Source organism: Argiope bruennichi, chromosome 5, assembly GCF_947563725.1.
Source record: "Argiope bruennichi chromosome 5, qqArgBrue1.1, whole genome shotgun sequence".
Lineage (NCBI taxonomy): Eukaryota > Metazoa > Arthropoda > Arachnida > Araneae > Araneidae > Argiope > Argiope bruennichi.
Window position 1 is genome coordinate 7,508,658 of NC_079155.1, and position 26,423 is coordinate 7,535,080.

Here is a 26,423-nt window from a genome sequence, read left to right on the forward strand (position 1 = left end):
TCTTACACATATTTCATTGATTTTCGTTTTATTTCCCTTCTTTATCTGTATGGTCTGTTGGCGCTACAAGCACCAGAAATAATCTCGCCAGCTAAGGACTAGAGATATCGAGGTCACGTTTGATGAATCTTTACAGATCACAGGATTACTGCAAGGCAACGAGAAGGCCATTGCTGAGAAAAAGGAGATCCGCGAATAGATTCAAATCGGTTTTGAATATATTGATTCTCCCGAGAACGTTACTTACAAGAAATACCAAAACAAGGGCCTACATAGTAAATAAAATAATCCTTAAATATTGCAGTTTTACAATTTAAATATATGAAGAACTAATCTCCTAAGACATATTATATAGGAAATAGCATATTCACACAACAATGTGCCAGATTTTGAGAATTGCTTAAAGTATTGATCGTTTTCTCTTATTCGATGTTTCTGATACATTATTTCCAACTTTTTTATGTATTTTGTTCACATGTTTGATCTAAAATTTATTGAATCTTAGAAATGTACTTAAAGTAAGTTTAACAGTCAAAATTGCACTTTATTTTGCTTAAATGTCAGCTAAGTCTAAATATAACAAGTATCGAGTTATATAATATATGCACCTAAACCGAAATTATGCATTCTGTTTCGAGAATTAAATGAATTGATTTCTCCATCCCACCACTTTTGCCATGATTATTGATTCGCAGAATAATATCACACATGTCTTTTAAAGGGATATAGGTTTCAATATCAGTGAAAGGTGTGTTTTTTTAGAAATTTGATTAAATAAATATACTTCATACTATACAGTCATTATATGATAATTAGATAATTAGAATAATTGATATAATACGTCTATATCAATTATTCCATGATAATCAATTGCATCAAGAAGGTTTAGTTGATATATATATATATATTTAAAGCAACTTGAATTAGCCACTAGCAATAGAAAATAGAATAAAGTAAAGAAGGAATATTATTCTTATTGTCAATGCTTATTTGGTTTTATAAAAACAATATAACGACTCTAATTTTATTGTTGGTTTTAATAGACTTTCTTTCTCTGTAAAAATGGAAAGTCTCTTTCTTTTTATTCTAAAAAGATTTAATTTATAATATGGTTTCATAAATATTGCTTTTATTTATGATGTAGTTTCTCTCTGTAAAATTTTTAAGTCGATATAAATTGTTTATTTATGTGGACTCAAAATTACATTCTCATTAATAATCAAAAGTATTCCTAGTAGATAGAAATTTTAAAATCATTATTACCTGACAATTTCACTAAACATGTTTTAAAGAAACACGATTTTACACGGGGATACAAATAAATTAATTACTCGCAACTTATTTAATTTCATTATCTCTCTACTTCGCTGTAATTCGTAGATTATACTAGAATATTTTTTTAATGAATATAAATTGTTCATTTATGTCGACTCAAAATTACATTCTAATTAGTAATCAAAAATATTCCTAGTAGATAGAAATTTTAAAATCATTATTACCTAACAATTTCACTGAAAACGTTTTAAATAATCATTCATTAACACTGAAATACAAATAAATTAACTACAGGCAACATATTTAATTTCATTATCTCTCTATTTTGAGGTAATTCGTAGATTACTAGAATAATTTTTGAGTCAACCTAAAAGTCGACTTAAAATATTCTCATTAGTAATTAAAAATATTTTTATTAGATAGAAATGTTATAAAGAGAGAAATTTTAAAATCATTATTACCTAACAATTTCACTGAAAACGTTTTAGGGAATCACTCTTTAACACAGAGATACAAATAAATTAATTACACGCAAGCTATTGAAAAGGAGACAGTTGGAAAGTTCGGAAGACAATACACTGTAAAGAGTCAGGGGACGGCATTTTCCCATTAGAAACAGCAGCAGTACAATCCGAAAGGCCACGTACGACTTCTTTGTTTAATGAGCGTTGCATTCAAGCCGATGGAGGCCCGCTCGGGCTCGAATGAGATCCTCGGAAGCTCCAAACAATTTCACAGTTACTCTGTTCGAAACAATTACGTAATTACCACGCTTGGAGTTGTGGGGGCTCAGAGGTCAATGCGGATTCATCGTTGAGACATGCATTCCTTGTGGCCGGAAAAGGAAACGTTTTCAAGAAGCTTAAATGTGTCTTGGCCGAAAGAGTTCAAGAGCATGATTCAATGTTTTCGACGGGAAACTCCTGCTCGGGATCTTTTCTTCTCCTAATTGCTAAAGTTGGCATCTTCTGGAGAGTTCGTCTTTCATCGAAAGCTGTGGTGTGGAAATTTGGATTAAAACGAGTTGACGAATTTAAACTTTTGGTTAGTTTAAGTTTAATCGTATCATGAGAAGAATTAAATGGGAGAGTTATGACTTGCTTCAGTTTTTAATGAATAAATTATTGAGAAGTTTTTATGCATTAATATTTCCTAGTTTCGATATTAATCATATTAAGTGTGTTAAAATAGCTGAGAAAGAAGCATTAAAGGACATTTCAATGTCAACAAATAGAAGAAGTTTTAAGTCCGTCATTCACAACATTCCACATAAAAAATCGAGCATAAAGGAGTAAATGGCTCAGTTTTGGCATGGCGTGTATCAGAAGTTTGCATATCCAGCTCTTTTCAGTTGTGTTGGTGTTCTACAAAGGGGTCTCGTGCTTGCCTTAACTCTTCTTAAAAGACACATACTTGTGGATATTAACTTGAAGAAGAAACAAAGTTTTGCTTTCTTAAGACTAAGCCATTTTTCTCCTCAACTATCCTGGTAGCATATCATGGAATCATATGTGATATTTTTGGAAGGAAGAAATCATTCAGTTTAAGCCTTGAGTGATTCAGAAGTCTGGATATCTAGTCTTTTTCAATAGTGTTGGTGTTCTACAATGAAGTATCTTACTTGATCCAGATCTTCTTAAAAAGCATTGATTTGTGGGTATTGTCTTGCATAAGTAACAATGTTTTGTCTTTTTTAAGACCATTTGTTTATCTTCGTAATCAATCTGGTAGAATATTATGAAACTTTATATAATATTTTTAATAGTATATTATTCATGTGCCAAATAAATGTGCGTGATCTCTCTGATGTATAATTTTATCAGTTTGGGGTGTAGTATTATCAGCATCTTCAACAATATTTGTCATTAACTATCCTGAATAGAATATTATAGAACCCTATGTAATAGTTTTGGTTGTTTGTTTGATTTCCAGTTGATTTGCCCACTCTCTCTGATGTCGAATTCTATCAGCTTGCTATGAAGTTTTATCAGTATTTTTCCTTAATAATCCTGATTGAATATTATAATATCTTCTGAAATAATTTTGGTTGTCTCTTTGTTCTTCAGATGCCCAATCGATGTGTACACTCCCTCTGATGTCGAATTATATCAGTTTGGAATGTAAAAACTATTTATACCGCCTTTATAAACCTTTAATCTATTAAACCATACACGTACTTGTGTACTTGGCAAAGACTCATCTAAGAACATTTGCTGCCACAAAGAATAAATTTTCACGAAGATTTCTAAAATTTAAAAAAATAGTTTTATATTAGCAAATTGAACTTTCAGAACAATGAACACATTTTGCACCGCAACGTATAAGGACAAATAACTTCTAATTAAGATAACAATGAAATTCAAAATTTGATAGAAAGAAAGTAGGATGCTCCAGAGATCCATACACTGTTAATCCAACATTTACTTAATGTTCTGCTATATCATCAACAGTACAGATATTTCTAGAAAGGCCACAGATGATATCATCATGACTTCCATGAAAGGCCTCAGATGATATATTGTTCATCCTTTTATTTTCAGAAAAGAATTAAACATTAAAATCAGGATAAAAATTAAAAATCTAGGAAACATAACAAACATAGCTTTTTTCATTTGATATATTATCATAAGAATGAGTAGTTACATCTTTAAAAATATTGTGTCTGATGATTGAAAAAAAGACACAATCGGAAAATTATTATTTAAATAAATATTTCTATGATGATCAGTTTAAAAAAACAATTCTTGCTATCACTAACTGCATTTCCTTATTTATTAATAAAATTGATTTCAACGTTTTACAAAGTTACATTTTAGCCCAGACAATGAGCCCAGAATCAGGACATTAATATAACAAATGAAAGACCATAAAGATTCTTAAATATACCGACATGTTGGTACTCATTACTTGAATTTATAAATTATTACGAATTAACATTTTTTAAAGAAAAATTCAAAATAATGCATAATCATTTGCTTTTCATTTCTATAATATATGGCAAAAATTTCAGTTTCGCTAGAATTAAATTAATTCTTTGAAAAATATTTTAATTACTTCGAAAATCTATTAAAGGACAATTTTATTATTTCCAAAGCTATATTTTTCAGAGCACAATATAAAAAAAAATCAGAATTTTTATTCAATATATCTAAAAGCACAAATAGTAATTACAATCCAAAGGTTCCCTTTTGAGCTTTTCAAATTTTACTTTTCGTAGCGTAATTTACCTCAATAAAATGTCTTTTCTAAAATAAAATTACTTTGCAATGTCCCATTGAATTTTTTAAAACTTTATTTTGGTCCTATCCCCTTACAGAATAAGAAATCATCAATATTTCCAGGAAACCTTACGCACCAGGTAAGTTATTTTTGGCAACCCCTAATTACCCTAAAATAACTAGCACTATTCCTAAGGTTTAATTGTAAAATCAATTTCCTGAGAGGAACCTGTGATAACATCTGACTCACTTGAGATTAAATTAATTACATAACAAAAAGGGAAAAATGGTCCTGAAAGTTATTCTCTGTGAAAGGGAGAGGGTGAAAGGGAGAAAAGAGAACCAGAAGTGAAGAAAAAGTTTTTTGGCAAATACCCACATGACCTGACTTCTCCCATATAATTACTAAAAATCATAAATCACCGTGCAGTAGAACCAACCCTTGCTCTCCAAGACGCAATGGAAACGGCTGTTGTGAATGAGCATACGAATAATTAGAGAAGCTTTAACCTGCAATTACTAATACAATGCCGATTCCTTCTAACTTATTTGTCTAAGGAATGGCATGCGAGATGGGATATTTTTTATCCCGTGTCATTGGCTGGCTTCCATCCAATTCCCCGTTATTTTATTTTAAAGAAAGAAATCTCGAAGTAAAGTAGAACATCAATGACAACCATACGACCACGTCAAGTGTTTCCGCCAATTTTGCGAAGCATGCATAATAATATCCTTTCTTTGTGGATTCACGAAAAGATGAAGGGGGAAAAAATAAGTGGACTTCAGAATCAGGGATTTTTTTTTCCCTCCTTCGCCAAGATATCCTCTCTCGTGATTCTTTATTTTGTATCCCTCTGTAATGACATGTATGCTCAAAACCTATTGAAAGCTTCGTTTTTATCTCCCCATGGCTTTGATTCAAGCATGAAACGCGTTTTTAAAAGACTTGCTGATGGTTTGTTATATACACTTAATGAGAAGATTTTGTTTTTCCTCTTCTACCAGTTAAACTCCAGTGAATTAATTAACATTTTATGCTTCTTTTCATAATGAATTTTTTTATGGGTAATTTGTTCTAATTTCTTAAGGCATTCGCAGAAATGTATCAGTCCATTAATACAATTCAAAAATTCACATTGCTTATATTTTTCGTAGAAAAAAAATAACTGTCTTTTATTGGTTGTGTTTACCAGCAAAGATGAAGGTTTTCGTCCTAGAACAAAAGCCACGTGCAAAACATGCAGATATAATAATTGCTGCTTTTGAGTTGTATTTTATATTTTCGCCAAAATATAATTACGCATCGAACTTCTTTCAATATTATCTCCGCTTGTATTTTGAAAAACAAATCATTACTTTACCCCTATTTTTTTATAATTGAACTTGATAATTTCATTATATGCTATAAATTTGTGAAATTATTTACTTGTACTTCTTTTTGTGATAGAATAATTATTCAAGAAACGTTCTAAAATTGCTCAATTATTTCTTGGACTTTTTTTAAAGAGATACTAGGATCAGGCGTTGATATATTGATGCTTCTGAGATCACATGTTTTAAGCAATCGCTCATTTTGTACGTATAAATACTGAAAAGAAAAAACTAGTCATATTTCATAAAAATTAAAGATGAACAATTATTATTTAACAAGTATAACTAAATTCATTTTGCCAATAGTAGTCTGAAAAATAACACATTATCATTTGATACGATAAATCCTCCATTTTTAATGAAAAGTGTCAATTGGTCTCTATCTCATCTGCGCATCTAAATGTATGTTAATTTACAAATTTGTTGCAAACTATGTTTTAATTTAATGACTTTTTCCGATTTTTATAATATTTGATGCTATTTTTGGAATATAAGTGATTTTTGAGAGTTATAACTATTTCAATTATTTGATATTTCCTTTCTAATAATTTTTTTCATTAAAGCTATCATACTTATAAGTTTACTTCATAAGTTTACATATTTAAGTCAACCTTCAAACAAGATAAAATTACACATTTTTTTTCTTTTAATTCAATCCCCACTCATCTCCTTTTTCTTCTCCATGAGGTAAAATATTACGTCTTTCCAATGCACACAACCATTTCTCTTCGCAAAGTAGCAGTCTGGGATTTCCTTTTCAAGATGGTACTATTTTTTAAAAATCTCTTTTGAAGGAGTGTTTTTGTGATTCCTCCTATGAACACTTTCGACATATTGCTGTTAATATGATTTACAGTGCACTTTAAAATAGAAGCTTTGGAAGCAAATGTGTGATTTTTCACAGTGATTGAGTCTGATTTATATGCTAGGAAAAGGAACATTTACTTTATTGCAGGATGGGAGATTTTTGAATATGGATATAAGTAAATTTCCTAGTAAGTTAAGTTTTGTTAACATCATTTAATTTTTTGTTATTTAACATCCTTTCCTTTACCAGTATATGAAGCATTCCTGTAAGATTCGATTACTTATTTTGCGCTTTGCAATAATATTATCAGGTAAAAATTTAATTACGCTTAAGCTTAAAGTATCTAAATACGTTCGGAACGAATTCTTAGAAAAACTTTTGAAAACAGTTTTATTTTTGAATATTTGCATAAAAAAAATTGAGAAAACATCTATGAAACCAAAATGTACCAGCTAAGTGATAAAAGTTTTTTTTTTTAGTTTTAAAAAAGGGCTTTTTTTTTGACTAAAAAGTGGTATAAAGTAAACTCCTTATGGTTTAGAGGTTTATCAAATGACTAGCTATAAATTGTTGCTGATAGCTTAAGAAATTTGTTATCTTGTTGCTGAATCAAAAATAAGCTTTTTTTCTAACCATTTTTAAATATCGGGGCTCTATTTATAAATAACATCAAGTTTTCAATTTTTTCACATCGTCGAGGTCTAAAACATTTATAAAATATTTTTAAATCAACAGATTAGTTATTCTCTTGTTTAGGAACTACAGACCATATTAAAAAGTTATTATATTAAATTTGGACAAAAATATGTATCTTATTTTAATTGATAAGATTTTTTTTATATTATGAAAAAAATAGACTTAGAAACAAAATTCTAAAGATTTTGTAAAGAAATCTACACAGATATTAAGAATATTAGATTTAAAAAAAAATTCACAATTTAACAAATAAGTAACTTTTTAACGTAGTTTCCTAATTTAATTCTTTAAATTTCATACTGTATAATTCTCCTGGCAAGCGATAACAACAAACTCCATCGTTATGCAGCAATTTTTTCACGAAATTTAGGCATTTATGTGTAAATACTTTACTTTTATTTCTCAAAAGTAATTATTAATCATGTGCTTAATACTGCCGCAGATAAGATAGAACTGCATGGAAAATCATGTGGAAAATTAATTCCCTGTAGCATATGCTTTGAAAGAAGTCACAAAACAGCCAAATAGAGGAAATTATATTTTCTTAGTTAGAAAGATAATTCGAAAAACATATTAAAAAAACGATTGGATGCATGACACATCATGGTAGTCATTGCTTACAAAATTAACAAAAAAGATGTATAAATGATATATGTTCCCTTATTATATTTCTTTTCATTAAAAAAAGAATTATTCTCATTGCAAATGCTTTTTAGAATATAAGACTTCGTTTATTTTTACAATCTTTGTTTCTATGGATTATTTTAAGCTTGCTTTATTCCATTATGAAGTCAGAGAATATGTTTAAATCGTTTTCCATTATCTTTTAAATATCTTAGCCTGAAGTAATCCATAGTATTATCAAAGTCCATAGTGTTATCAAAGTGGCAACAGTTCGTACTAGTCGTACCTTCTTATGTTCAAATTAATCAAAGGAGCTTTCATTTTTCCGATTTCACATTAGATCAAGAGTGAAATAAAACATTAGGATAGCCATCGCAGTATTTTTTTTCATTCCATTTTATAATTTACTCCCTTAACTGCTATTTCATGACACTTTTAGAAAGTGGAAAGATTTTCGATATCAGATTTCATATTCTTACATCATTATTGGCAATAATTTACTGTTCTCACTGTTTTGAAATTAATTTTTAAAATGAAATGAATGCTGATAAATAAATGAAATAGATGAATTAATACACTTATTACTTTGAATAGAGAAGATTGTTAATGTTGAAGGTTTTTAATGTAATGTTTTAAACAATTCATTTGTATTGACATAATTAGTTTGGAATTGCTTAGAAATGTTTCTAATTTTCTTTCGATTATTTTTCAAATTTTATTTATAAAAAATCAAAGCAGAAATAATTTGCATCGCATTGATGTATCTGTTTTGATTAATCACTAATTAATGCTTTTATTCTGTTAAAGCTTCATTTAAATAAATAAAAAAGTAGAAATTAATTTTTAAGCAACTGTCACGGGAATATCGAGGAAAATGACTGTGGATAACAGTTCATGGTCTATTATCAACTGGGAATTAAATTAAAATCCATTGCAATTCAATTACTAGTATGAGATAAGTGCTATATTAAGATATTTAATATATTAAGTATAAATCATTTCTTTCAGAACATTTAAAAATTTAATTTTTTTCAGAAGAATTTTAATTAAAATTCCTGCAACCTCTAAACAAAAAAATTATCTTCAAGTTGCTACTTCATAATAATAGGAGGTGCATTTTTGAATAGAAATCGAATGAATTTTTTTCATATCAGCATTAAATAAGCCATGTTTATTTTATTTCATAATCTTTTACGCATATTCGAAAATAAAAGCAATATGATAGCCCATCTATACTATAACTTAAATCAACTTTAAAGCACATTTTTCTCATGACTACTATATCATCCTTGTCTTTAATATTGTAAAGCAGAATATGTTATTTTCATGATTATTTTTGAATTGTCTCCATTACGATTCTTTTTTTTCAATATGTTGTGAACTAATTTATAAAATATATATCTCAGTATAATCGAAAGAAAGCAAAAAGTTTATTTATTTGCAAATGATTTGCATTTGGTAAGTAAATATTATATTAATTACACGCTCTTGGTAACCAGCTGATTACCGATTATGCTAAATTTTAATCGATATTTTTATACATGAGTTTTAATGGGTTTCGTAGCAAAATATTTTTAAACCTCAAATTTCGATAGTCATGTAACTCTTACAGTTTCAAAAGCCTTATACATTTATGTTCATTGTATTATTCACCTCTCTAAGTTCCGGTTATCACGTGTGGAATTTCAAAGTGCATGTTTGAGCAGAAAGTGATTTAATCCTTGCTGCATTAAATGAAATGCTTGCTGAATCTGACAGCTAGTGAAAAGTATATGAGCAAAAAAGAATGTCAGTGAAATTTGAATTTTACTACGGAATGTATTTCACGTTTGCATAATGTTTGCAAGAATTATTTAAGAGACATTTCTTTAATTCTATAAAAAAAATTAGACTGAGAAGAACACACCAAGTAAGTAAAACATCAAGAAAGAAAGCAAAGCATCAGATAAAAACCATAAGTATATAAATGATGTGCGTGTTAGTATTTTGAAATGATCCTTAGTTAATTCAGTTCTTAGTTAATTTTGATTGAAATTGTTACAGTAATCAAATTTTTATTAAAAGCAAACTTTATACAAAAAATTATTCAGTATGCAATGGTAAGTTGAACATCAAATCTAAATAATCATAAATGAAAGGAAAACCTAGAATGAATTATTAATCGTAACAATGAAGATGATTTGGATTTCATTTACAACAAAGAAAAATTTGTTTTAAAATATTCTTACACAGCACGTTAAATCTTTAATTAATCTGAATAATACGATTATAGCAATTAACTTGATATCTTTGAAAGAATAATGTTTTGAAATTTAGGATGACGTAAAATTATTATTATTATTATTTTTGTTATTTAATATTTAAAAAGTTATCGCGAAACATTCTCAATATACTTCTAAGTAACATTCAATTCACCATTAATTAAAATTCTAATTAAAAGTAGGGAAACATTATTACACCGAGAGGCATATTCTCACCTTCCAAGTATAATGGGTGTCTATTAAAATTCTTTAATCTCAAATTAAGACGCCGACAGTTCTTGTAAAAAATTTGGTGTCTAGGTTTGTTGAAGTGACCATGCTTTAGGTGGCGAGTTTGGTTATAGTACCAAATGGCTGAAAATAGCATAATTACCATTCCCCTGACGAAAATGAGAAAAAAAATGAAAAAAGAAAATTACAAAATTGTATAATATCGATATGGTACGGAGAGACACCTTGAGAGTAAAAGTACTAACAATAAAACGTGTAAAACGAACATTTCTTTGGCCACGAATTCCAAAATTGTGACTTCATAAAGTATGTCAAAGAAGAAAAAATAAAACTGGTTGTTGAAAATGTTTTTATTTTTGGTTTAACAACTACTCTCTGTCGTCTACGTGGCAGATTTGGACCCACAATTGAATTTTACATTTCACTCTTTATACCATACCGATTTATGTGCTAACCCAAACAATAATAATACTTTACAGAAAGCCTTGCAATATCAGCGAGAAACAACTGTTAAAGTTATTTCCACAAAGAAGGAAAGTATATTAGGATCCTTTTTTTCTGTCGGATAAGCAACATTTTCTCCTGTTATCTATGTCCTTCAATATTACAATTTCGAAAAATGCTAATAAATAAATGTGTATTTTAAACATTCTGTTCTTAATATTAATACATGCAAGGTATCTTCTTGTACTAAATAAAAGACACACTACACCTTTATAATGGATTTTCTCTCTATCTTTTACCATTTTTGAAACAGAAATACTTAACTCCGTTAATTGCCCCCAGATAACGTTATAATGGATCCTATAGTGTAATGCATATTTATTTTACTATATGTAGACACCAAGTTTCAAGTTTCTAACAATATTTATAGTCTCTATGAAAATGCGAGATAGAAATGCGTTAGTTGACACATTATATACATAATACTGTTGGTACCTTTTAGTTAAATGAATAGTCTGTAGATTCCAAAGCGCACAGACGTATTTTCTTTTATGATAAGTAGAGGCTCACATATTTTATTCACAGACCATTTTATATATTCATGTATGAGAGCAAAATGCACTTTGATTTTACTGAAATTTGACGAAGTTATGACTAGAAATAAATGAATAAAAAATAATCTTTATTCCCATTTCAGCTCACTATATTATTTAGAAAGTGTAACAATTTTTATATGAAATGCAGACCACTTAAAAACTTTTGAGTAAATAGAAGATAAAAGATGCAAATTTTTTTAATAGATTCATATAAAATAATTTACATTTTAAATGTTCTCCTTTAAATTCTCTTTACTAATCTAAATTTCAAAAAACTTTTTCACTCATTAAATTCTTTTGTTTAATGAAATAATCGAAATAACATCATGTTTTAGGTTATAACTACTTGATTTGTCTTTAAAAATTGCTTCTGTTTTAAAGGCGCAAGCGCACTGTTTAAATTTTTACGACTCAAAGAATAACATAAGAATGAATCAATTTTAAGAAAAAAAGATAATAAATATATTTGAACTATTTTCGGGGGTTCGACAAAATACGTTATTAATATTTTATTCTGAAATTAATAGAAAAAATTATTAGTAATAAAAAATAACATTAAATTATCTATTCTTATTGAACGTTTTATAAATACTTATACAGCAATAACATCATCAAAAGCATTAATCTTGTACATATGAATGCATAACAATAAAAAAATGCATTATTAGATATAAATTAAAAACTATTTTATTTCGTATATAAAAAAAATTCTAACGATTTTGTATTTATTTGATATTTTTTGAAGAAAGTACCATCAAGCAATAAAATATGGAGCATAAAAGGCGTGCAACAAATATAAAAACAAACTTTCTTTCATTTACTGATGATCAATTATTACATCTTTGCAAAAGGAAGAGGTGTTACATTATGCATAGCAACATCCTATTCATCAAAAAGTTTCAAAAATATATCTTTTAACTTTTTACAGAAAATTTCTCAAGGAGCATCTCACGACTTAAATTATTGAATAGAAACTTTTGAAGCCCATATATGCAGTATGTTATACTGTCAATTCATGCAGAAGTTACTTTCTCATTTATATGTATATCTCCACAATGTTTTCCTATTTTTTCAGATAAAAGCTCAGTGCGAAAAGTTGTGCTTCAAAAACAATTTTTATAAAAACAGTATAATAGAAAAATATTTAAAATCAGAATGTATATAAAAATCTACGACATTTATGAAATCTAAACTGAAAACTTTTACCTTTTTCATGAATAAATTTATATCATTCAGATTTAAAACACAATACACATGAAACAGCTTTCATGTTTGCAAGATTGTTTTTATCTTTAATGTATTATCAATAAAATTCAACTTTATTGCTTTTTTAAAAAATAAAATAAAATTTGGGAATAACAAAGTAAAGTAATTTTTTTTTATCCTTTAGAGTAGCATAATAAATCAGTAAGCCTCAAATAAAACGTAGATATTAATTTCATTTCTTTATCACTATTTATAACTTTATTTTTTTAACCAAGGGCTGTCAAAATTTCAAGGCCAGTGAGAACGTCTGCTGCTTTTTGATGGCTACCCGGTGGGCGGCATAGAGGAACAAGGATAGACTATATCTAATAAAATAAAATAAAATGGATGATGTTTAAATTTTGATAAAGTATATTCAACACGTTTTCATGTATTGATATATGGCATTGATTGTTATAGAGTTTGAAAATTAAAATAATTAAAAATATCATTTTATAAATTTAAAAAAAAAATTAATACAACAGCGAAAATGTATCAAAATGAGATGAACCTTGTAAACATTGGCAATCTAAACACCAGCCTGTCAATTATGGTGATATATAAAGTTTATAATTCCAATAATTTTATTTTTCAATTTTTTCTTCTAAATCTAAATAGAAAATTTCAATACTGGAGTGATCTTACTTTAAGAAAGTCTATTTTTACTTATCTAAAAATGGCAAGAATGGTTAACTGCATTTACAGCAATGATAGCACTTTTGGTAATAAAATATATTAAAATATAAGTAAATGTATGTTATTGATAAAAACGTTCTTCTTTCTTTTATTATTAAAATTTTTCAGATCTCTATAATTTAAAAACAGTTTTATTCATTAAAGTTTCATGTATTAAACGAATGTCAAAATTACATTGCTCGTTTAAATTCTAAAATGGCCTTTCTTGCCTCTTTACTAAAAAAGTGATATATATATATATATATATATATATATTCATTTCAAGAAAACAAATTTGTTTTCTAAATGAGTGTGATTATTGTAAATTCTATTTTCACTGGAAAATGTTCAACACGTGCTAATTTTTACTGATAATGCTTGTTCATTTCTTTAACGCTTTAAAATAATTTAAGTACAGATTTTTTTGAAATATTCACAAGAAATTGCAGATGTTTCCAAAATTAATGATCTGAAACAATGTAATAAAGTTTAATACGTTTATAAGTTTAAAAAACTGCTAAATACGAATTCTATATTACATGATGGAAAATTATAAAACTATTTGAATCTCGTGTAATGTACTTGGTAAACAGTCCAAAAATATTAAAAATTTTGGAAATGTATTAAAAAAAAATTAATTTTTTTCATTTGAGATTATTTTATTGATTGATATTTTTATCTTTGACTTTTAAAAAGTTTGTGCAACAACTAATACATTAAGTAAAATGTATTTTTATCACGTTTAATAGGTGATATTCATATGATACATAATAGATAAATGCACAACTTAAATTTAGCGATTTTTGAATAATTTTTTTCTATCAAGATTTAGTTAGGTATTCAGAGTATTTGTTATTTTTGGGTTCTAAAAAACTAATTCAAAAATTTCAATTATTTGAAAAGCTGTCTTTCCTTATAAGGAATTTACATCTATCAGGATAATAAAATTGTTTATTACAACTTTTCCTTTTAAATCTTTGCTTTCTTTCAAATATATAACAAGAAATAGGTAATATCATATACTTATAGGATGTATATTTTTCTTCAAACTTTACTATAGGCGAAATTCTACTCATGCTACCGTTAAGTTTTGAAATTAAGATACTTGTTGTGAAATTATTTAAACTAATATTTTCTTTTTAAAAAATTTATATTGTAAAATTATTTAAACTAAAGTTTTCTTTTAAAAAAATTTATATTGTGAAATTATTTAAACAGATGTTTTCTTTTAAAAAGAATTATAGAGTTTTTGTATATTCAGATAATTTTAGTTCTCAAATTTATTATTTCTATGCACTTGTGCAGAGCAAGATAAATTAATGTACATGCTAAAAATGGTTTCATTATTTTATAATTACAGAAATGCTCAATGAAATATCCGAAATATTTATCCCATATTAAATTTAATATTTAGAAATAAATAATTATAAACTTGTTAGTTTCAAATAAGATTTTTAATCTTTTATCCTGCTAATAACATATTTCCTATCAATTATTGATTCTGTTTCTTCTCAAAAAATGAACTCACTCTCTGCTAACATTTTGCAAAGCAAAATAACACTGACATTTTCGGAAATAAATAAAAAAAAAAAAATGTAATATCAACAACGAATTTGAATTCAATTACCTAATTTTACTTTCAAATTATGTAGACTCAGTTTTCTAATTAAAAAAAAAAAACATGTTAGTTTTCCACCTTAAACTGAATTTTTTAAAAACATTTGCTTGTCTTTCATTTTGCAACAAAGCAAGTTCAGTACATACTTTCAGGGAGAAGAAGAAAAAAAAAAAGAGTGAGCCACCTGCCCAGCGGGAAAGGAAAAAAATTTATTTCTCCTTTCTAACTGGCAAAGAGAGAGGGAAAAAAAAGAAAAAAGAAAAAAAAGAAAAGAAAAAACATGCTTTTTGAAGCGTTTTTGAAACGAACCACGGAAAAAAATATTTACTTTTTTTTTTTTTTTTGTCCTGAGAAGATCACTAGAGAAAAATGTTCGAGTTTTGTAATATCCAGTGTCCAACGATCCCATTTGTTGTTGTTCTATGATTTATTTTTACAAGTTTCAAATACTTGACTTACCTCAAAATGCCTCTTTCTTTTTCTAACATTTGCTGTACTTATATAATTGCAATATTCTGCGCATGCACATAAATATCAATACTGTATCGCAGTGAAAAAAACATTTAAATTTTATCTCAAATTATTGATGTAACAAGAGTTATGTAATAGAGTAGATAAAATTCATTATAAACTAAAAATTTATGTTTGATTATTAATTTTTTAAATTATATTATTGATTAATAATTATTTGATTTTTTAAAAATATTTTTCTTTTTTTAAACAGATGTTAATTTACAGAAAGAGTTTGGTACAATTCACAGAATGATTTTTCATTCAAGTTTTCATTGAATAGTGCGCTAAGCATAGTTAATTTTTTGACAAGTTCAATCAATTCTTTTGTCATGAATTCTGGTATACAACGTAGATTCTTCATGATATTTCTGAATGCTTACTACTTCATATATATATATATGTTTTCCACATTATCCAATTGTGATAATTAACATTTATTGAAGTTAAATGAACAAAGGCCAACGAAATTCACTATAATTAAGAAAATGAATATACGAATGCAAAATTTATTCATATATTAATATCTAAATAGGAGAAATATTTGTGAAATAAATTCACATTTTTATTCAAAGATGAATGTATTTCAAAGTGCACCAATGAAGATATTGACTGTATTTAAAAAGAAAAATTCATTTTTATTTAAAATGAGTTGCTGCTTTTAAACTTGAGTATTCGGTTTAAAGGTACTTAAAGAAATTATGACATTTATAAGCATGCATTTGAAAGCGAGAGGATAAAAGATATTTAAAAAAAATCGAAACTCTATAAAAATATATAAGTTTTAAGGAATTAAAACTATTTTATCTTTGCATGTTTCGAATCAAGCTTTAAAAATAACTAATTTTAATAAAAAATGAACGACGTCATAAATTATTTAAGAATTATGTTGTGTAATTATTTTTTATATTGTGATAAAACTTGAAATAATTTCTAAACAGATAGATTAAAAAGTAAGATTACTTTTATTAAGTTTTCAAATTCCCTTACAGCATTTTATGAAACATTTTTCAAAATTAATAATACAAAATTTCGTCAAATAAAATAAGTTTTCCAAGATCTCTTCAAAAAAGAAATGTTTAACTATATTATCTCAAATTGAATTTGATTTGTTGAATAACTGTTTCAATTCAGAAAGGTCAAATGCAGTTATTTTTATAAATAATCATAAATCCATTATTTATAATATATCTAATATTATTTTAATTAATTTATAATAGCTATTACACTATCATAAAGCATTTTATTTTTGTGCAAATAAACAATAAAATGATTTTTTTTTCAATGCATGTTTTCCATTTAATATTTTTAAGATCATTGAAGCAGTAATTTGTTCATTATTTTTTGTACTTCTCAGTTGTCACAGTATAATATTTATTTAGCTTGTAACTTTTAAATAGCAAAAATGAGGAAAAATATTCAAAGAAAAAATCAGGAAATAAAAAAGAACAATTCACAATTCATGTCAATATTTGTAAAAAAGATTGAAAAAATTTATCATCCAAATAAAGAAATATACTCGGCGAAATAAAGAAAATGAACTTGTTTTGACATACCTGCTTGTCCAACATTGAACAAGTGCAGAGCGCAGAATAATAGTCCCAACAGGGCTTGAAATCTCAAAGTGGGGCCTTTCATAAATCCGTGCCTTTTCTTAAAACCTTGCTTCGTGAAGATTTCGCCACAAACTTTCACATCCTGAGAAAAACGATCATGCACAGAACATTTGTTTCCAGTTCGAAATCCACATTTTGCAAAACCCAAGTCCTTATTTCCAAACATTTTTCTTTCGCAGACTTTTATACCCGACATTACCATATTTCGCTCCAACTTCTTCTAGAAGGAAGTTATTAAACAATGCCCGAAAGGTTCACGCTGAATAATTCAACGAAGTGAGGACACTAAAACTGTCATAAACACTCTCACCATGTGGCCGGAGAGGCCCCATCATATATTTATCGGCACAGAATTATGATTCCTTAATGTTTTCTTCCGTTTTGCTCTTGCTTTATTTTTATTATTCTAAAACGTGGTCGCACAAAGAGATAAAAAAAAAACAATGTTGTTTATATTTCAAGAAGCAAATTTGCAGTGTCACACACACAGAAAAAAAAAAATTGCGGAAAAAAAGACAAGAGAGAGAGAGTAGAAACGGAGAATCGCTTGGTGTCCGAAAGGGAGAAACAAGAGTTCCCCGTTCTAAAAAGTGTAGAAGTTTCCGAACGTAGACGATTATTTCCGTCCTTCCCTGAATGGATGATCGGGAGTCCTGTTCTGCAGATCCGCAGTTCTCCGTGACCCGTTCGGTAGAAGGCGCGCGCTTCGATTCGCAAGGACCACGTGACCACGTGACGTCATCTTCCGTCGAACTTCTGTTATTTTTTGTGGATTTTTGTTGACTGTCGTTATTTCTCTTGCATCTATCTCCTTTGGCGCACGGCCGGAGGGGGTATCTTGATGACTAAAAAGCCGCTTTTTGGATGGGGACTTGACTCGAGAATTGGAGATTTTTTGGTATCACTGGATGAAAAAAGAAATATGTGGCCGGGATTTTTGAAAGGTGCGACTCGCACAATGGAAAGATTAAATTCGAACGTTCGTTGAAAATTATATTTCAAGTTGATCGAAAGGGCCGCTTTCATATCCGCGAGAATTGATTGTGCTGAAGTATTGCCTTCCGAAATTGCCAGGGAGTGGAGCTGTTCAAGAAATGATATGTCTTTGAACATTTTGGTTGGCTTATTGGGATTCAGACATAAAAGAAATTCGATTCGATGAAGGCTCTGGTTTCATATGTCGAAGGAGAGAAAAAAAGCAAACTTGTATGAATAAGAATTTCTATCCTGTGATAAGGGAAGAGAATTTCCAAAGAAAAAAAAAGATATTTTTTCGGAAAGTTTATAATGGAAATTTATTAACGCAATCATATTTTTCATTAGAATTTGCAGGAAATAACATAAATAAAGACAATGTGTAAATATAAAAAAGCGATTAATTGAACTAAATAAATTATAAATAATTTTAGACATTCTTTTGTGAATATTTAAGATCAGGATTAAAATAAGAATATTAATCTCAATATTTAAAAATGTGTATAATGTAGCACTCACGAAATTTTTCCAATTAAATAAATGGAAACAGATTCACACATAAAATACAAGAAATGGAAATATCGCAATAAATTAGTATGGATAAATACTAAATTCTAATTTATTCATATTTTCAAAAAAATAAAGCATATTAAACATTTTTCAAATTCTCTTCGTAAAAATTTTATAATGCAGAGCCGGAAATTATGAATTTTTCTTCAGGTTTTGTTTAATTCAAAATTGTGTATTAATTTTGATATAAGATTTCGCTGCAAATTCATAGAATTTCAAATTTAGAAATTTTCGATGCGAAATAAAATATCTACTTGTCTTCGGAAATAATGATTTAATTATCTTAGAATACGAAATTATTTATTATAAATTTAAATTAAATAAAAGTTTATTTTAAAAATAAAAGGCAGGAAAAGAATATTTTCTTTTAGCAAATCCGATTTCAACTCAAATTTTAATAATATAAATTATCTCATTCTCATCAATGTTCTATTTTTAAGTAGTATAGAATGCTTGATAATTTAATGATTATTTATATATTTTTTTTCTTTTTTAAAGTATAACACAAATAAAGTAAAAAAGGAGTTGTTGAATTAAAGAAGGTTGTTGAATTAACGCAATTAAAAGAAGAAATGGTTTAAAGAAATACAATTCTAATAGAAGTGAAAGAACAAAGCTAGCTTCTAAGCATATTGTCTTTTAAAGATAAAGTTTTTTAATTGCATTTCGTTGCACTGCGATATAAATAAAAATAAATCAAATGATTACGCTGTTCTTTCCTGGAAACATTTATTTTTTTAAGTAAACTTGCATTAAAAATGTGACAAACAAAAAGTGTCATTTTCGAAATATCGTACTATGTCTATTTTTATGGTCATAAGGCAGATATTGATTTAATAGTGTATAACAATAAATAAAAGTCTTAAAAAAACAAAATGATTTGTAGTATATATTTGGAAGTTAATTAGCAGCAGAAAAAATATTAAGTTTTAAAAACTAATTGGCATCTAGCTGAGAAATATAGTTTCCTTAAACAACTACTCTAACCCTTCACTAAGGCACATGGATTTATCTGATTGACCGGACCGCCATGACAGCAACAATGGTGAGAAGTATGGTTGAGTACTAAGAGCCTTCACCGGCCACGGGGGATACCTTCTCATGGGCAGCACGGTACGTCATTGCTAGGATGTAACTGATTCCCGTCATTTCTGTACCCACCCAGGTGTCGATAAAATACCACAATACTGGTATCTTCATACTGGCTTTTCATCCTCATTTTTAAGGTGCTTCCAGGTGAGAGGGAAAAATAGTTATTTCCCACAATTGTTTCTTTTCTATTTAGTTTTACATAAGCTTTTATTACATAAGTTTTATATTAATGAGTGCATTCGTACTACGATTTGACTGCGTGGTTAAAAAAAAACTGTCAAAAGTAGAATTAAGTTCAAAAATAAAATAGCTTTTTGAAATTATTTAAACAGTTAAAGATCGCATGACTTTAAAATGGTGTAAATATTTCATTTAATGAACCCTTTTCTGCACTAAGAAAAAGAAACTTCTGTTTATGCGATTTAATTTCTCTAAATATTGGGATTCGCATCAGCAAATTCAAAGAGAGAAAATGATCGCCGAATCTTAAAATAGCCTCTCATAAAATCTAAAACTGTAGAGTGGGGAATTTTACCACACTATTGAAAGAATAAAATTCAAACAATCATGAAATGTGAAGTCATATTTATTTCTGTTTAACTGCATGAATTACATAAATAAATATATATAATAATTGTTTGAATGTTCACTTTTTATTTTCTTGCATATGAACAATTCTTTCTGCGCATTACAACATCCGCATATTAAATCGACGAAATCAATACTGAATGTCTTCCTTGTAATGTATTCATTGATGTTTTATAATATCACGAAGATGCCTGTGTTTCTTGAAGTTTCACTTTTAGTCCATCTTAGCGCATGCCCTACTATTCACCTCACAGATGAGTACTGTCACAAGGCTAATATGCAATTTCGAAAACCATCTCCGTTTTATAAAATAATTTTACATCTTTGTAAAAATATTTTATGAAATGGAGATGGATGACATGCTAATTCGAAAGCCTCGTATCGCATAGCATAATACAATTCATCATAGTGCGTTTTCATTTTACCTTGTAATTTTATTTGTTTACAGTTGTAAGTTCTTTTATATTCTCTGTCATCTGTTATTACCTACATCAACTGTGGATTTATTAAATATGCTGAACAGGTTGCATGAAATATTTCTTTGGTTTAACAAAAGCCTGAAATCCATAATTTCCTGTGCTTTGGTGAGTTACAAGTAAAGTACAATATATGATTCGGTATTAATTCTATAAATCTAAATCAGCTGCATTAAAAGCATGTCTGCAAACCCCTAATTAAATATCTTTGTGAATGTATTCGTTTGCGGGTGTTGAATAACATCCGCAAACAGTAAAATTTCCGAAAAATTCTTCTTTTTTATCTTTCTTATCTCTTTACCTTCCTTTCTCCTTTATCTTCTTTGTTTCTTGTTTATAATATATCCAATTTTAAGACCCTTAAATCCAGGGAACCTTAAATCAAAAACTTTTTAGTTATAATTCTATTAGTGCAAAACAAATGAATTAACTGGTTTTAATTATTATCTATCTCTTATCATCTAATATATTACAAAATAAATACTTTCTAGGAAAGGAAGAAAAAGAAGGTTCATTTCATTTTTTTTCCTTCAAAAAAGTGAATTATTAGTCAAACTATTAAATGATGATCAACTTGATGTTTTTTTAAATGATTTCTGGTGTTATATTCCTTGAAATAAGAAACCTTTGCTAAGCAGTTCTATAATCTCCTAAGCAGTGTCTATTTATTTATTTCTCATGTAAATTTTAGAAACAATTCAAACTTTTGGTTTAAGGAAAATCAGAAATATTCATTAGCAGTCTTTTTGGTTCTAGGTTAGAAATTGAAAATATTTTCTGTTTCAAAAATCACAGCTATATCTATAAAATTTAATATGATTTAGATTACAGTTAAATTATCTTTCCCTTTGTGTAAATCTTTTTTTACTGTACATAATAAAGAATATATATTTGTCCTATAAACTCTCAAGTTGGATAAGTTAGGAACTAATATTTTAGTCACTATTTAGTACAAAATCTAGTCGCCAAAACATGTTGGTTAGATCAAACATTAAGATCCGCTGACAGAAGCTATGTGAAATGATCAAGTAAAAATTATTTTTTTCTCACCATATGAACCTAGCGAATTTTACAGATAGCACGCCAGTTCTCTTTACCATGAATAAAGAAATAATTAAATAATCAAAATAATGCCATTGAAAAATGCATCTTAAGAGAAATGATTGTTTTAGAGATCAAAACACTCTAAAGATGTTAGCTTTGTACTAGCCCTGACGTATTCCATTTTAGCCTATTAGAACTTCTAAACTTTTCTGCTTATTCATTTCGAAGTGATATTTCATATTTTTAAGAAAATATTTTTCAACGGAGACCATTAAACCCTTGGACTAACGAAGTGCTTTTTAAGATGAATCTCATAACACATTAATAATCTCTAATTATCATATGAAAAAAAAAAATTGTATTTAGAAATAGCATCCATCACCCCATCAGATTGGTCCTAAATAATAATGAAATTTGAATATAAAAGCTCGGAATTGTGAATATTTAAAACAATTGAATTCTCAAAGTCATGATTATAGTTGAAAAATGTCCGAAGTTTTCTAATTGCAATACCCACTATCCCCTTGAAAAAATTAATTAGCACGTTTGAAGAAGATGGTGTTGGAACTATACAAGTATTATGAAATTTGGCGGCGTAAAGTATACCACTGCAAAGGAGTTAAAGATGTTGGTTGGCTGATTGTGTTTTTTTTGGCGCAAAGCTATGATTGGCTATGCTACGCCAGCTTATGATTGATAAGTAAGATAATGATGATAAAATATTCTTGTCCAAGATGAGATAAATTTCTTAAGATATTCTGAAATTATTCTTTTGTGAAATTTAAAAATGATGATACATTTTGTCATGATCGATTGGGAGAAATTTTGAGAAATCGAAAATTGCAAAATGCTAAGTTATCTAAAATATCGTGGTGAGAAAAAATAAGCAAAGACTTAAACCAAGCAGATAAAATGCTAAAACACTGTATAAAAAGTAAAGTTGATTTGAAAAAGATTATATATATATATATATATATATATATATAGATAGCGAAAAAGATTATATATATATATAGATAGATAGATAGATAGAGAGAGAGAGATTATAATTAAAGTTTAAGTTTCAAAACGCTTTAAAAAAAGAACGCCACATATGAGAATGACGTCAAATTTGAAAGGCATGTTACTGAAGAAGGCGGAAAGTGTATGTCAGAAGAAAAAAAATAGTGTCAAATTTTAGCAACAGATGGCGCTGTAAACTGTAGAATCCCGACGAGAAATGAGAAATGATTCGTAAAACAACGACTAAGGTGTAAATTACACATTAAAACGCATTGACAAATTAGAATTGTTGAGTAGTTGCATGATTCTACATATCACATCGAATGTGTCAAATCGGTTTCAAGAGTTTTGCGGCGACATACCACATAAACACCATTCATCAAAGAAGTTCAGAAATAAAGCTAGACTCGCGCAAAACATGTTCAATATGGTGTCCACCCTTGTGTGCAACAAGTTGAAAGCGACAAACAGCATGTTCCACAACGGATCGCAGTTTCTCCGAGGTGATGTTCAGGATGTGTTGCGAAATGCATGCCTTTAATACCTCTAAATTTGCAATTGGAGCACGGAACACAACATCTTTCAGACCACCCCACAGCCAGAAGTCACACGGAGTAAGATCAGGTAATCGGGACGGCCAGGCTGTAGGGAAATGACAGCTGATAATTCGAGCATTTCTAAAATGGAGCCACAGCAGCTGCTTCACTGGATGTGCTATGTGCGGATGAGCGCCATCTTGCATAAAAATGATTCCATCCACACATCCACGCTGTTGACGAGCTGGAATGACATGGTTGCGCAAAAGATAAGCATAGCGATGACCAGTGACGGTAGCGGTAATAGGACAGGAAGCACCCGTCTACTAGAAAAAATATAGCTGTAGGATGAATGATGCCGTAAAGCCGCACCACACCGTGGCCTTTTCAGGATGAAGTGGTAAGGGGTGCGTTGCCAGTGGATTTTCTGTTACCCATATTCTACAATTATGGGTATTGACGTACCCAGTCAGATGGAAATGGGCTTCATCTTTCCCCAAAATTTTCCACGGCCATTCATTATCCACTTCCATGCGAGCAAGAAATTCTAACGCAAACGTCTCCCTTGCTGGCAGGTCAGACGGAAGCTACTGCTGCACATGGCCAATTTTGTACTGATAGAATTGCAGGATTTTTCGTACAATTTTCAGCATCGTGCTCGTAGGCCTGTCCAGTGTTCGGACAATTCCTCGTGCACTGCACGGTTGCATACCACCGGCCGACACCTCCTGTAATGCTGTGGCCACTTCTTCAACTACCATCGAATGCACTCGTTTTCTCCCTCTACCAGTTTGCACATCAAACCTGTCGTTCGAATTTTTGTATCCTTTTCTTCAGAGCCACGACACTCATTGGACCAACGTCTTCTCTTATACCCTTCAGTGTCCTGAACTTTTGCAAAGCTACTCTTGCATAATCATCATTCTTGTAATACAGCTTTACCAGCAGAGCGCGGTCCTGCAGTGAGACACCCATGGCGAAAGTCTGAGACGCGAAATGAGGAACAACCGTATACCTGGCAGTTTTATAACACTGAAATGTGTCGTGCGCATGACAGGTATTTTAATTTACATCTTCTGACGCTTACAGCGCCATCTGTTGCTAAAATTTGAACTATTTTTTTTTCTTTTGCCATACTTCTTTTGCCGCCTTCTTCAATAACATGCTGTTCAAATTTGACGTCATTCTAATCAGTGGTTCTTCTTTTATAGTGTTTTGAAACTTAAACTGTAATTATAATCACCCTGTATATATATATATATATATATATATATATACAGGGTGTTACCGAATTCAACCGACAAACTCAGAGGGGTGATAATAGGCATCAAGAGGATAAAGAATCACCATACAACATGGGGTCCCAAACGACGTTTAGGGGGTGAAAATCGCAAAAATATAGGAAGTCGGAAAACTGGTGGAAACTGTAAAAAATTAATAAAAAAATAACAAATGGTGTTTCAAATATGAATTTTTTTTAAGTGAAAGCACATTCTAAAAGGCTGTTATTCATGTAAGTAACATGCCGATTTGATGAAACAGGGGGTCGTAAATTATTGAAAACGAAAAAGTAGTTTAGAACCCTTATCTTCAAAAATATTAAAATTTAAGAAAAATAAAAGCTTGAAAATATAAAGAATTTTATCCTCTTTAATTTGATATAAGTCTGTAGTGGGAAAACTGGGGAGATTTTAAGATATTCAAGAAAAACTAAAATGTTTGCAGGGAAACATCACTGCAACATCGGCACCGATGTTTACAGAAGATTCTGAGGAGTGATAGTAGGAAAAAAGGCGACAAGAATTTCCAAAGAAATGAATATAAAGTCGTAAAAGATGGTGAAAATTTATTTGGTGGAATACAGGAACAGCATACATTTACAGCACATATATTTTAACATAAGAAAGGAGATGATGGGAAACTTTTATAAAAATTGATCAATGTTGCGGTCGCGAAGGTCATTTACAACGGACACCCACGTTTAAAGGACTGCCGGACAAGCTCAAACATACCAAGTGTGCTTGAGATTACTCCAGCAGCGACAACGATCCGTGCTACGAGATCTTCCACTGTATCCAAAGGTGTCTGATAAACAAGAGATTTCATGTGGCCCAGAAGAAGAAATTCAAGGGATTGGGTCCCGAGGAACGTGGAGGTCAATCAGCGGGTCTGAGATAAAATCTGAGAATAAAATTCTTGCAGGAAAGAGTGCCTGTGTGGCACAAAGCATCCATCATGCTGAATACCCAGTTCAGCTGCAACTGATCGCGTGCTTGTTGACGGGGTATCGGCAAAGCGTTGCAAAACTTGGCTTTCTGTTTCAGATGAGCGCACACTGCGTTCTTACTCTGCATTTGGCCTCGTAATTTTATAGGAACCTGTCTCCAACAATCGTCGATCAATATTTGCAAAGGTACTGTGGTGTGGGCAACGCTAACTTGGATATTGCTCTTGGTATATTCTTTGTGCTAGGCGTCCATTACCGTCCACTCGGCCGTAAATTAAATGCATATCCGCATATTCGTCATTCGTGAAATCTGACATTTTAGGTATGCAACTTATCGACTATCACTTCTGCACTGCTCTTTAATGAATACAAGCTGCTTTTGTACTCCTGGAACCCTCAATTCTGCAATGCTCGCTGCTTTTATATTCCTCGAACGCATGGAAAATTTACATACGAGAAAGCTCCTTTTTCTCGACTACCTTGTTCCAAATCCTCGCATTCATAGGGCTATTCTCTTCGCCAAGCTAATTGTCCCTTTAGTGTCTGTTTTTGCGATTTTCACAGAATAAACGTCTCCTACGACCCTATGTTTTATGATAATTGTTCATCTCCTTAATGCCTACTATCACTTCTCTAAATTTACCTTTCGAATTTGGCAACACCCTCTGTAAACATCGGTGCTGATGTTGCAGCGATGTTTCCCTGCAAACATTTTAGTTTTTCTT

General features: G+C 29.3%; 1 protein-coding gene across 2 annotated transcripts in view; it reads right to left on the reverse strand.

The window, feature by feature from the left end:
- The window catches only part of LOC129969452 (opioid-binding protein/cell adhesion molecule homolog), a 562,662-nt gene extending 544,831 nt beyond the window's left edge, over positions 1 to 17,831 (reverse strand). For both annotated transcript variants that reach the window (XM_056084026.1, XM_056084025.1), the window contains exon 1: positions 17,129 to 17,831. In XM_056084026.1, coding sequence (XP_055940001.1) covers positions 17,129 to 17,390 — 262 coding nt within the window. In that variant the 5' untranslated portion in view covers positions 17,391 to 17,831. The remainder of the gene's footprint in view (positions 1 to 17,128) is intronic.
- Positions 17,832 to 26,423: the final 8,592 nt, after the last annotated feature.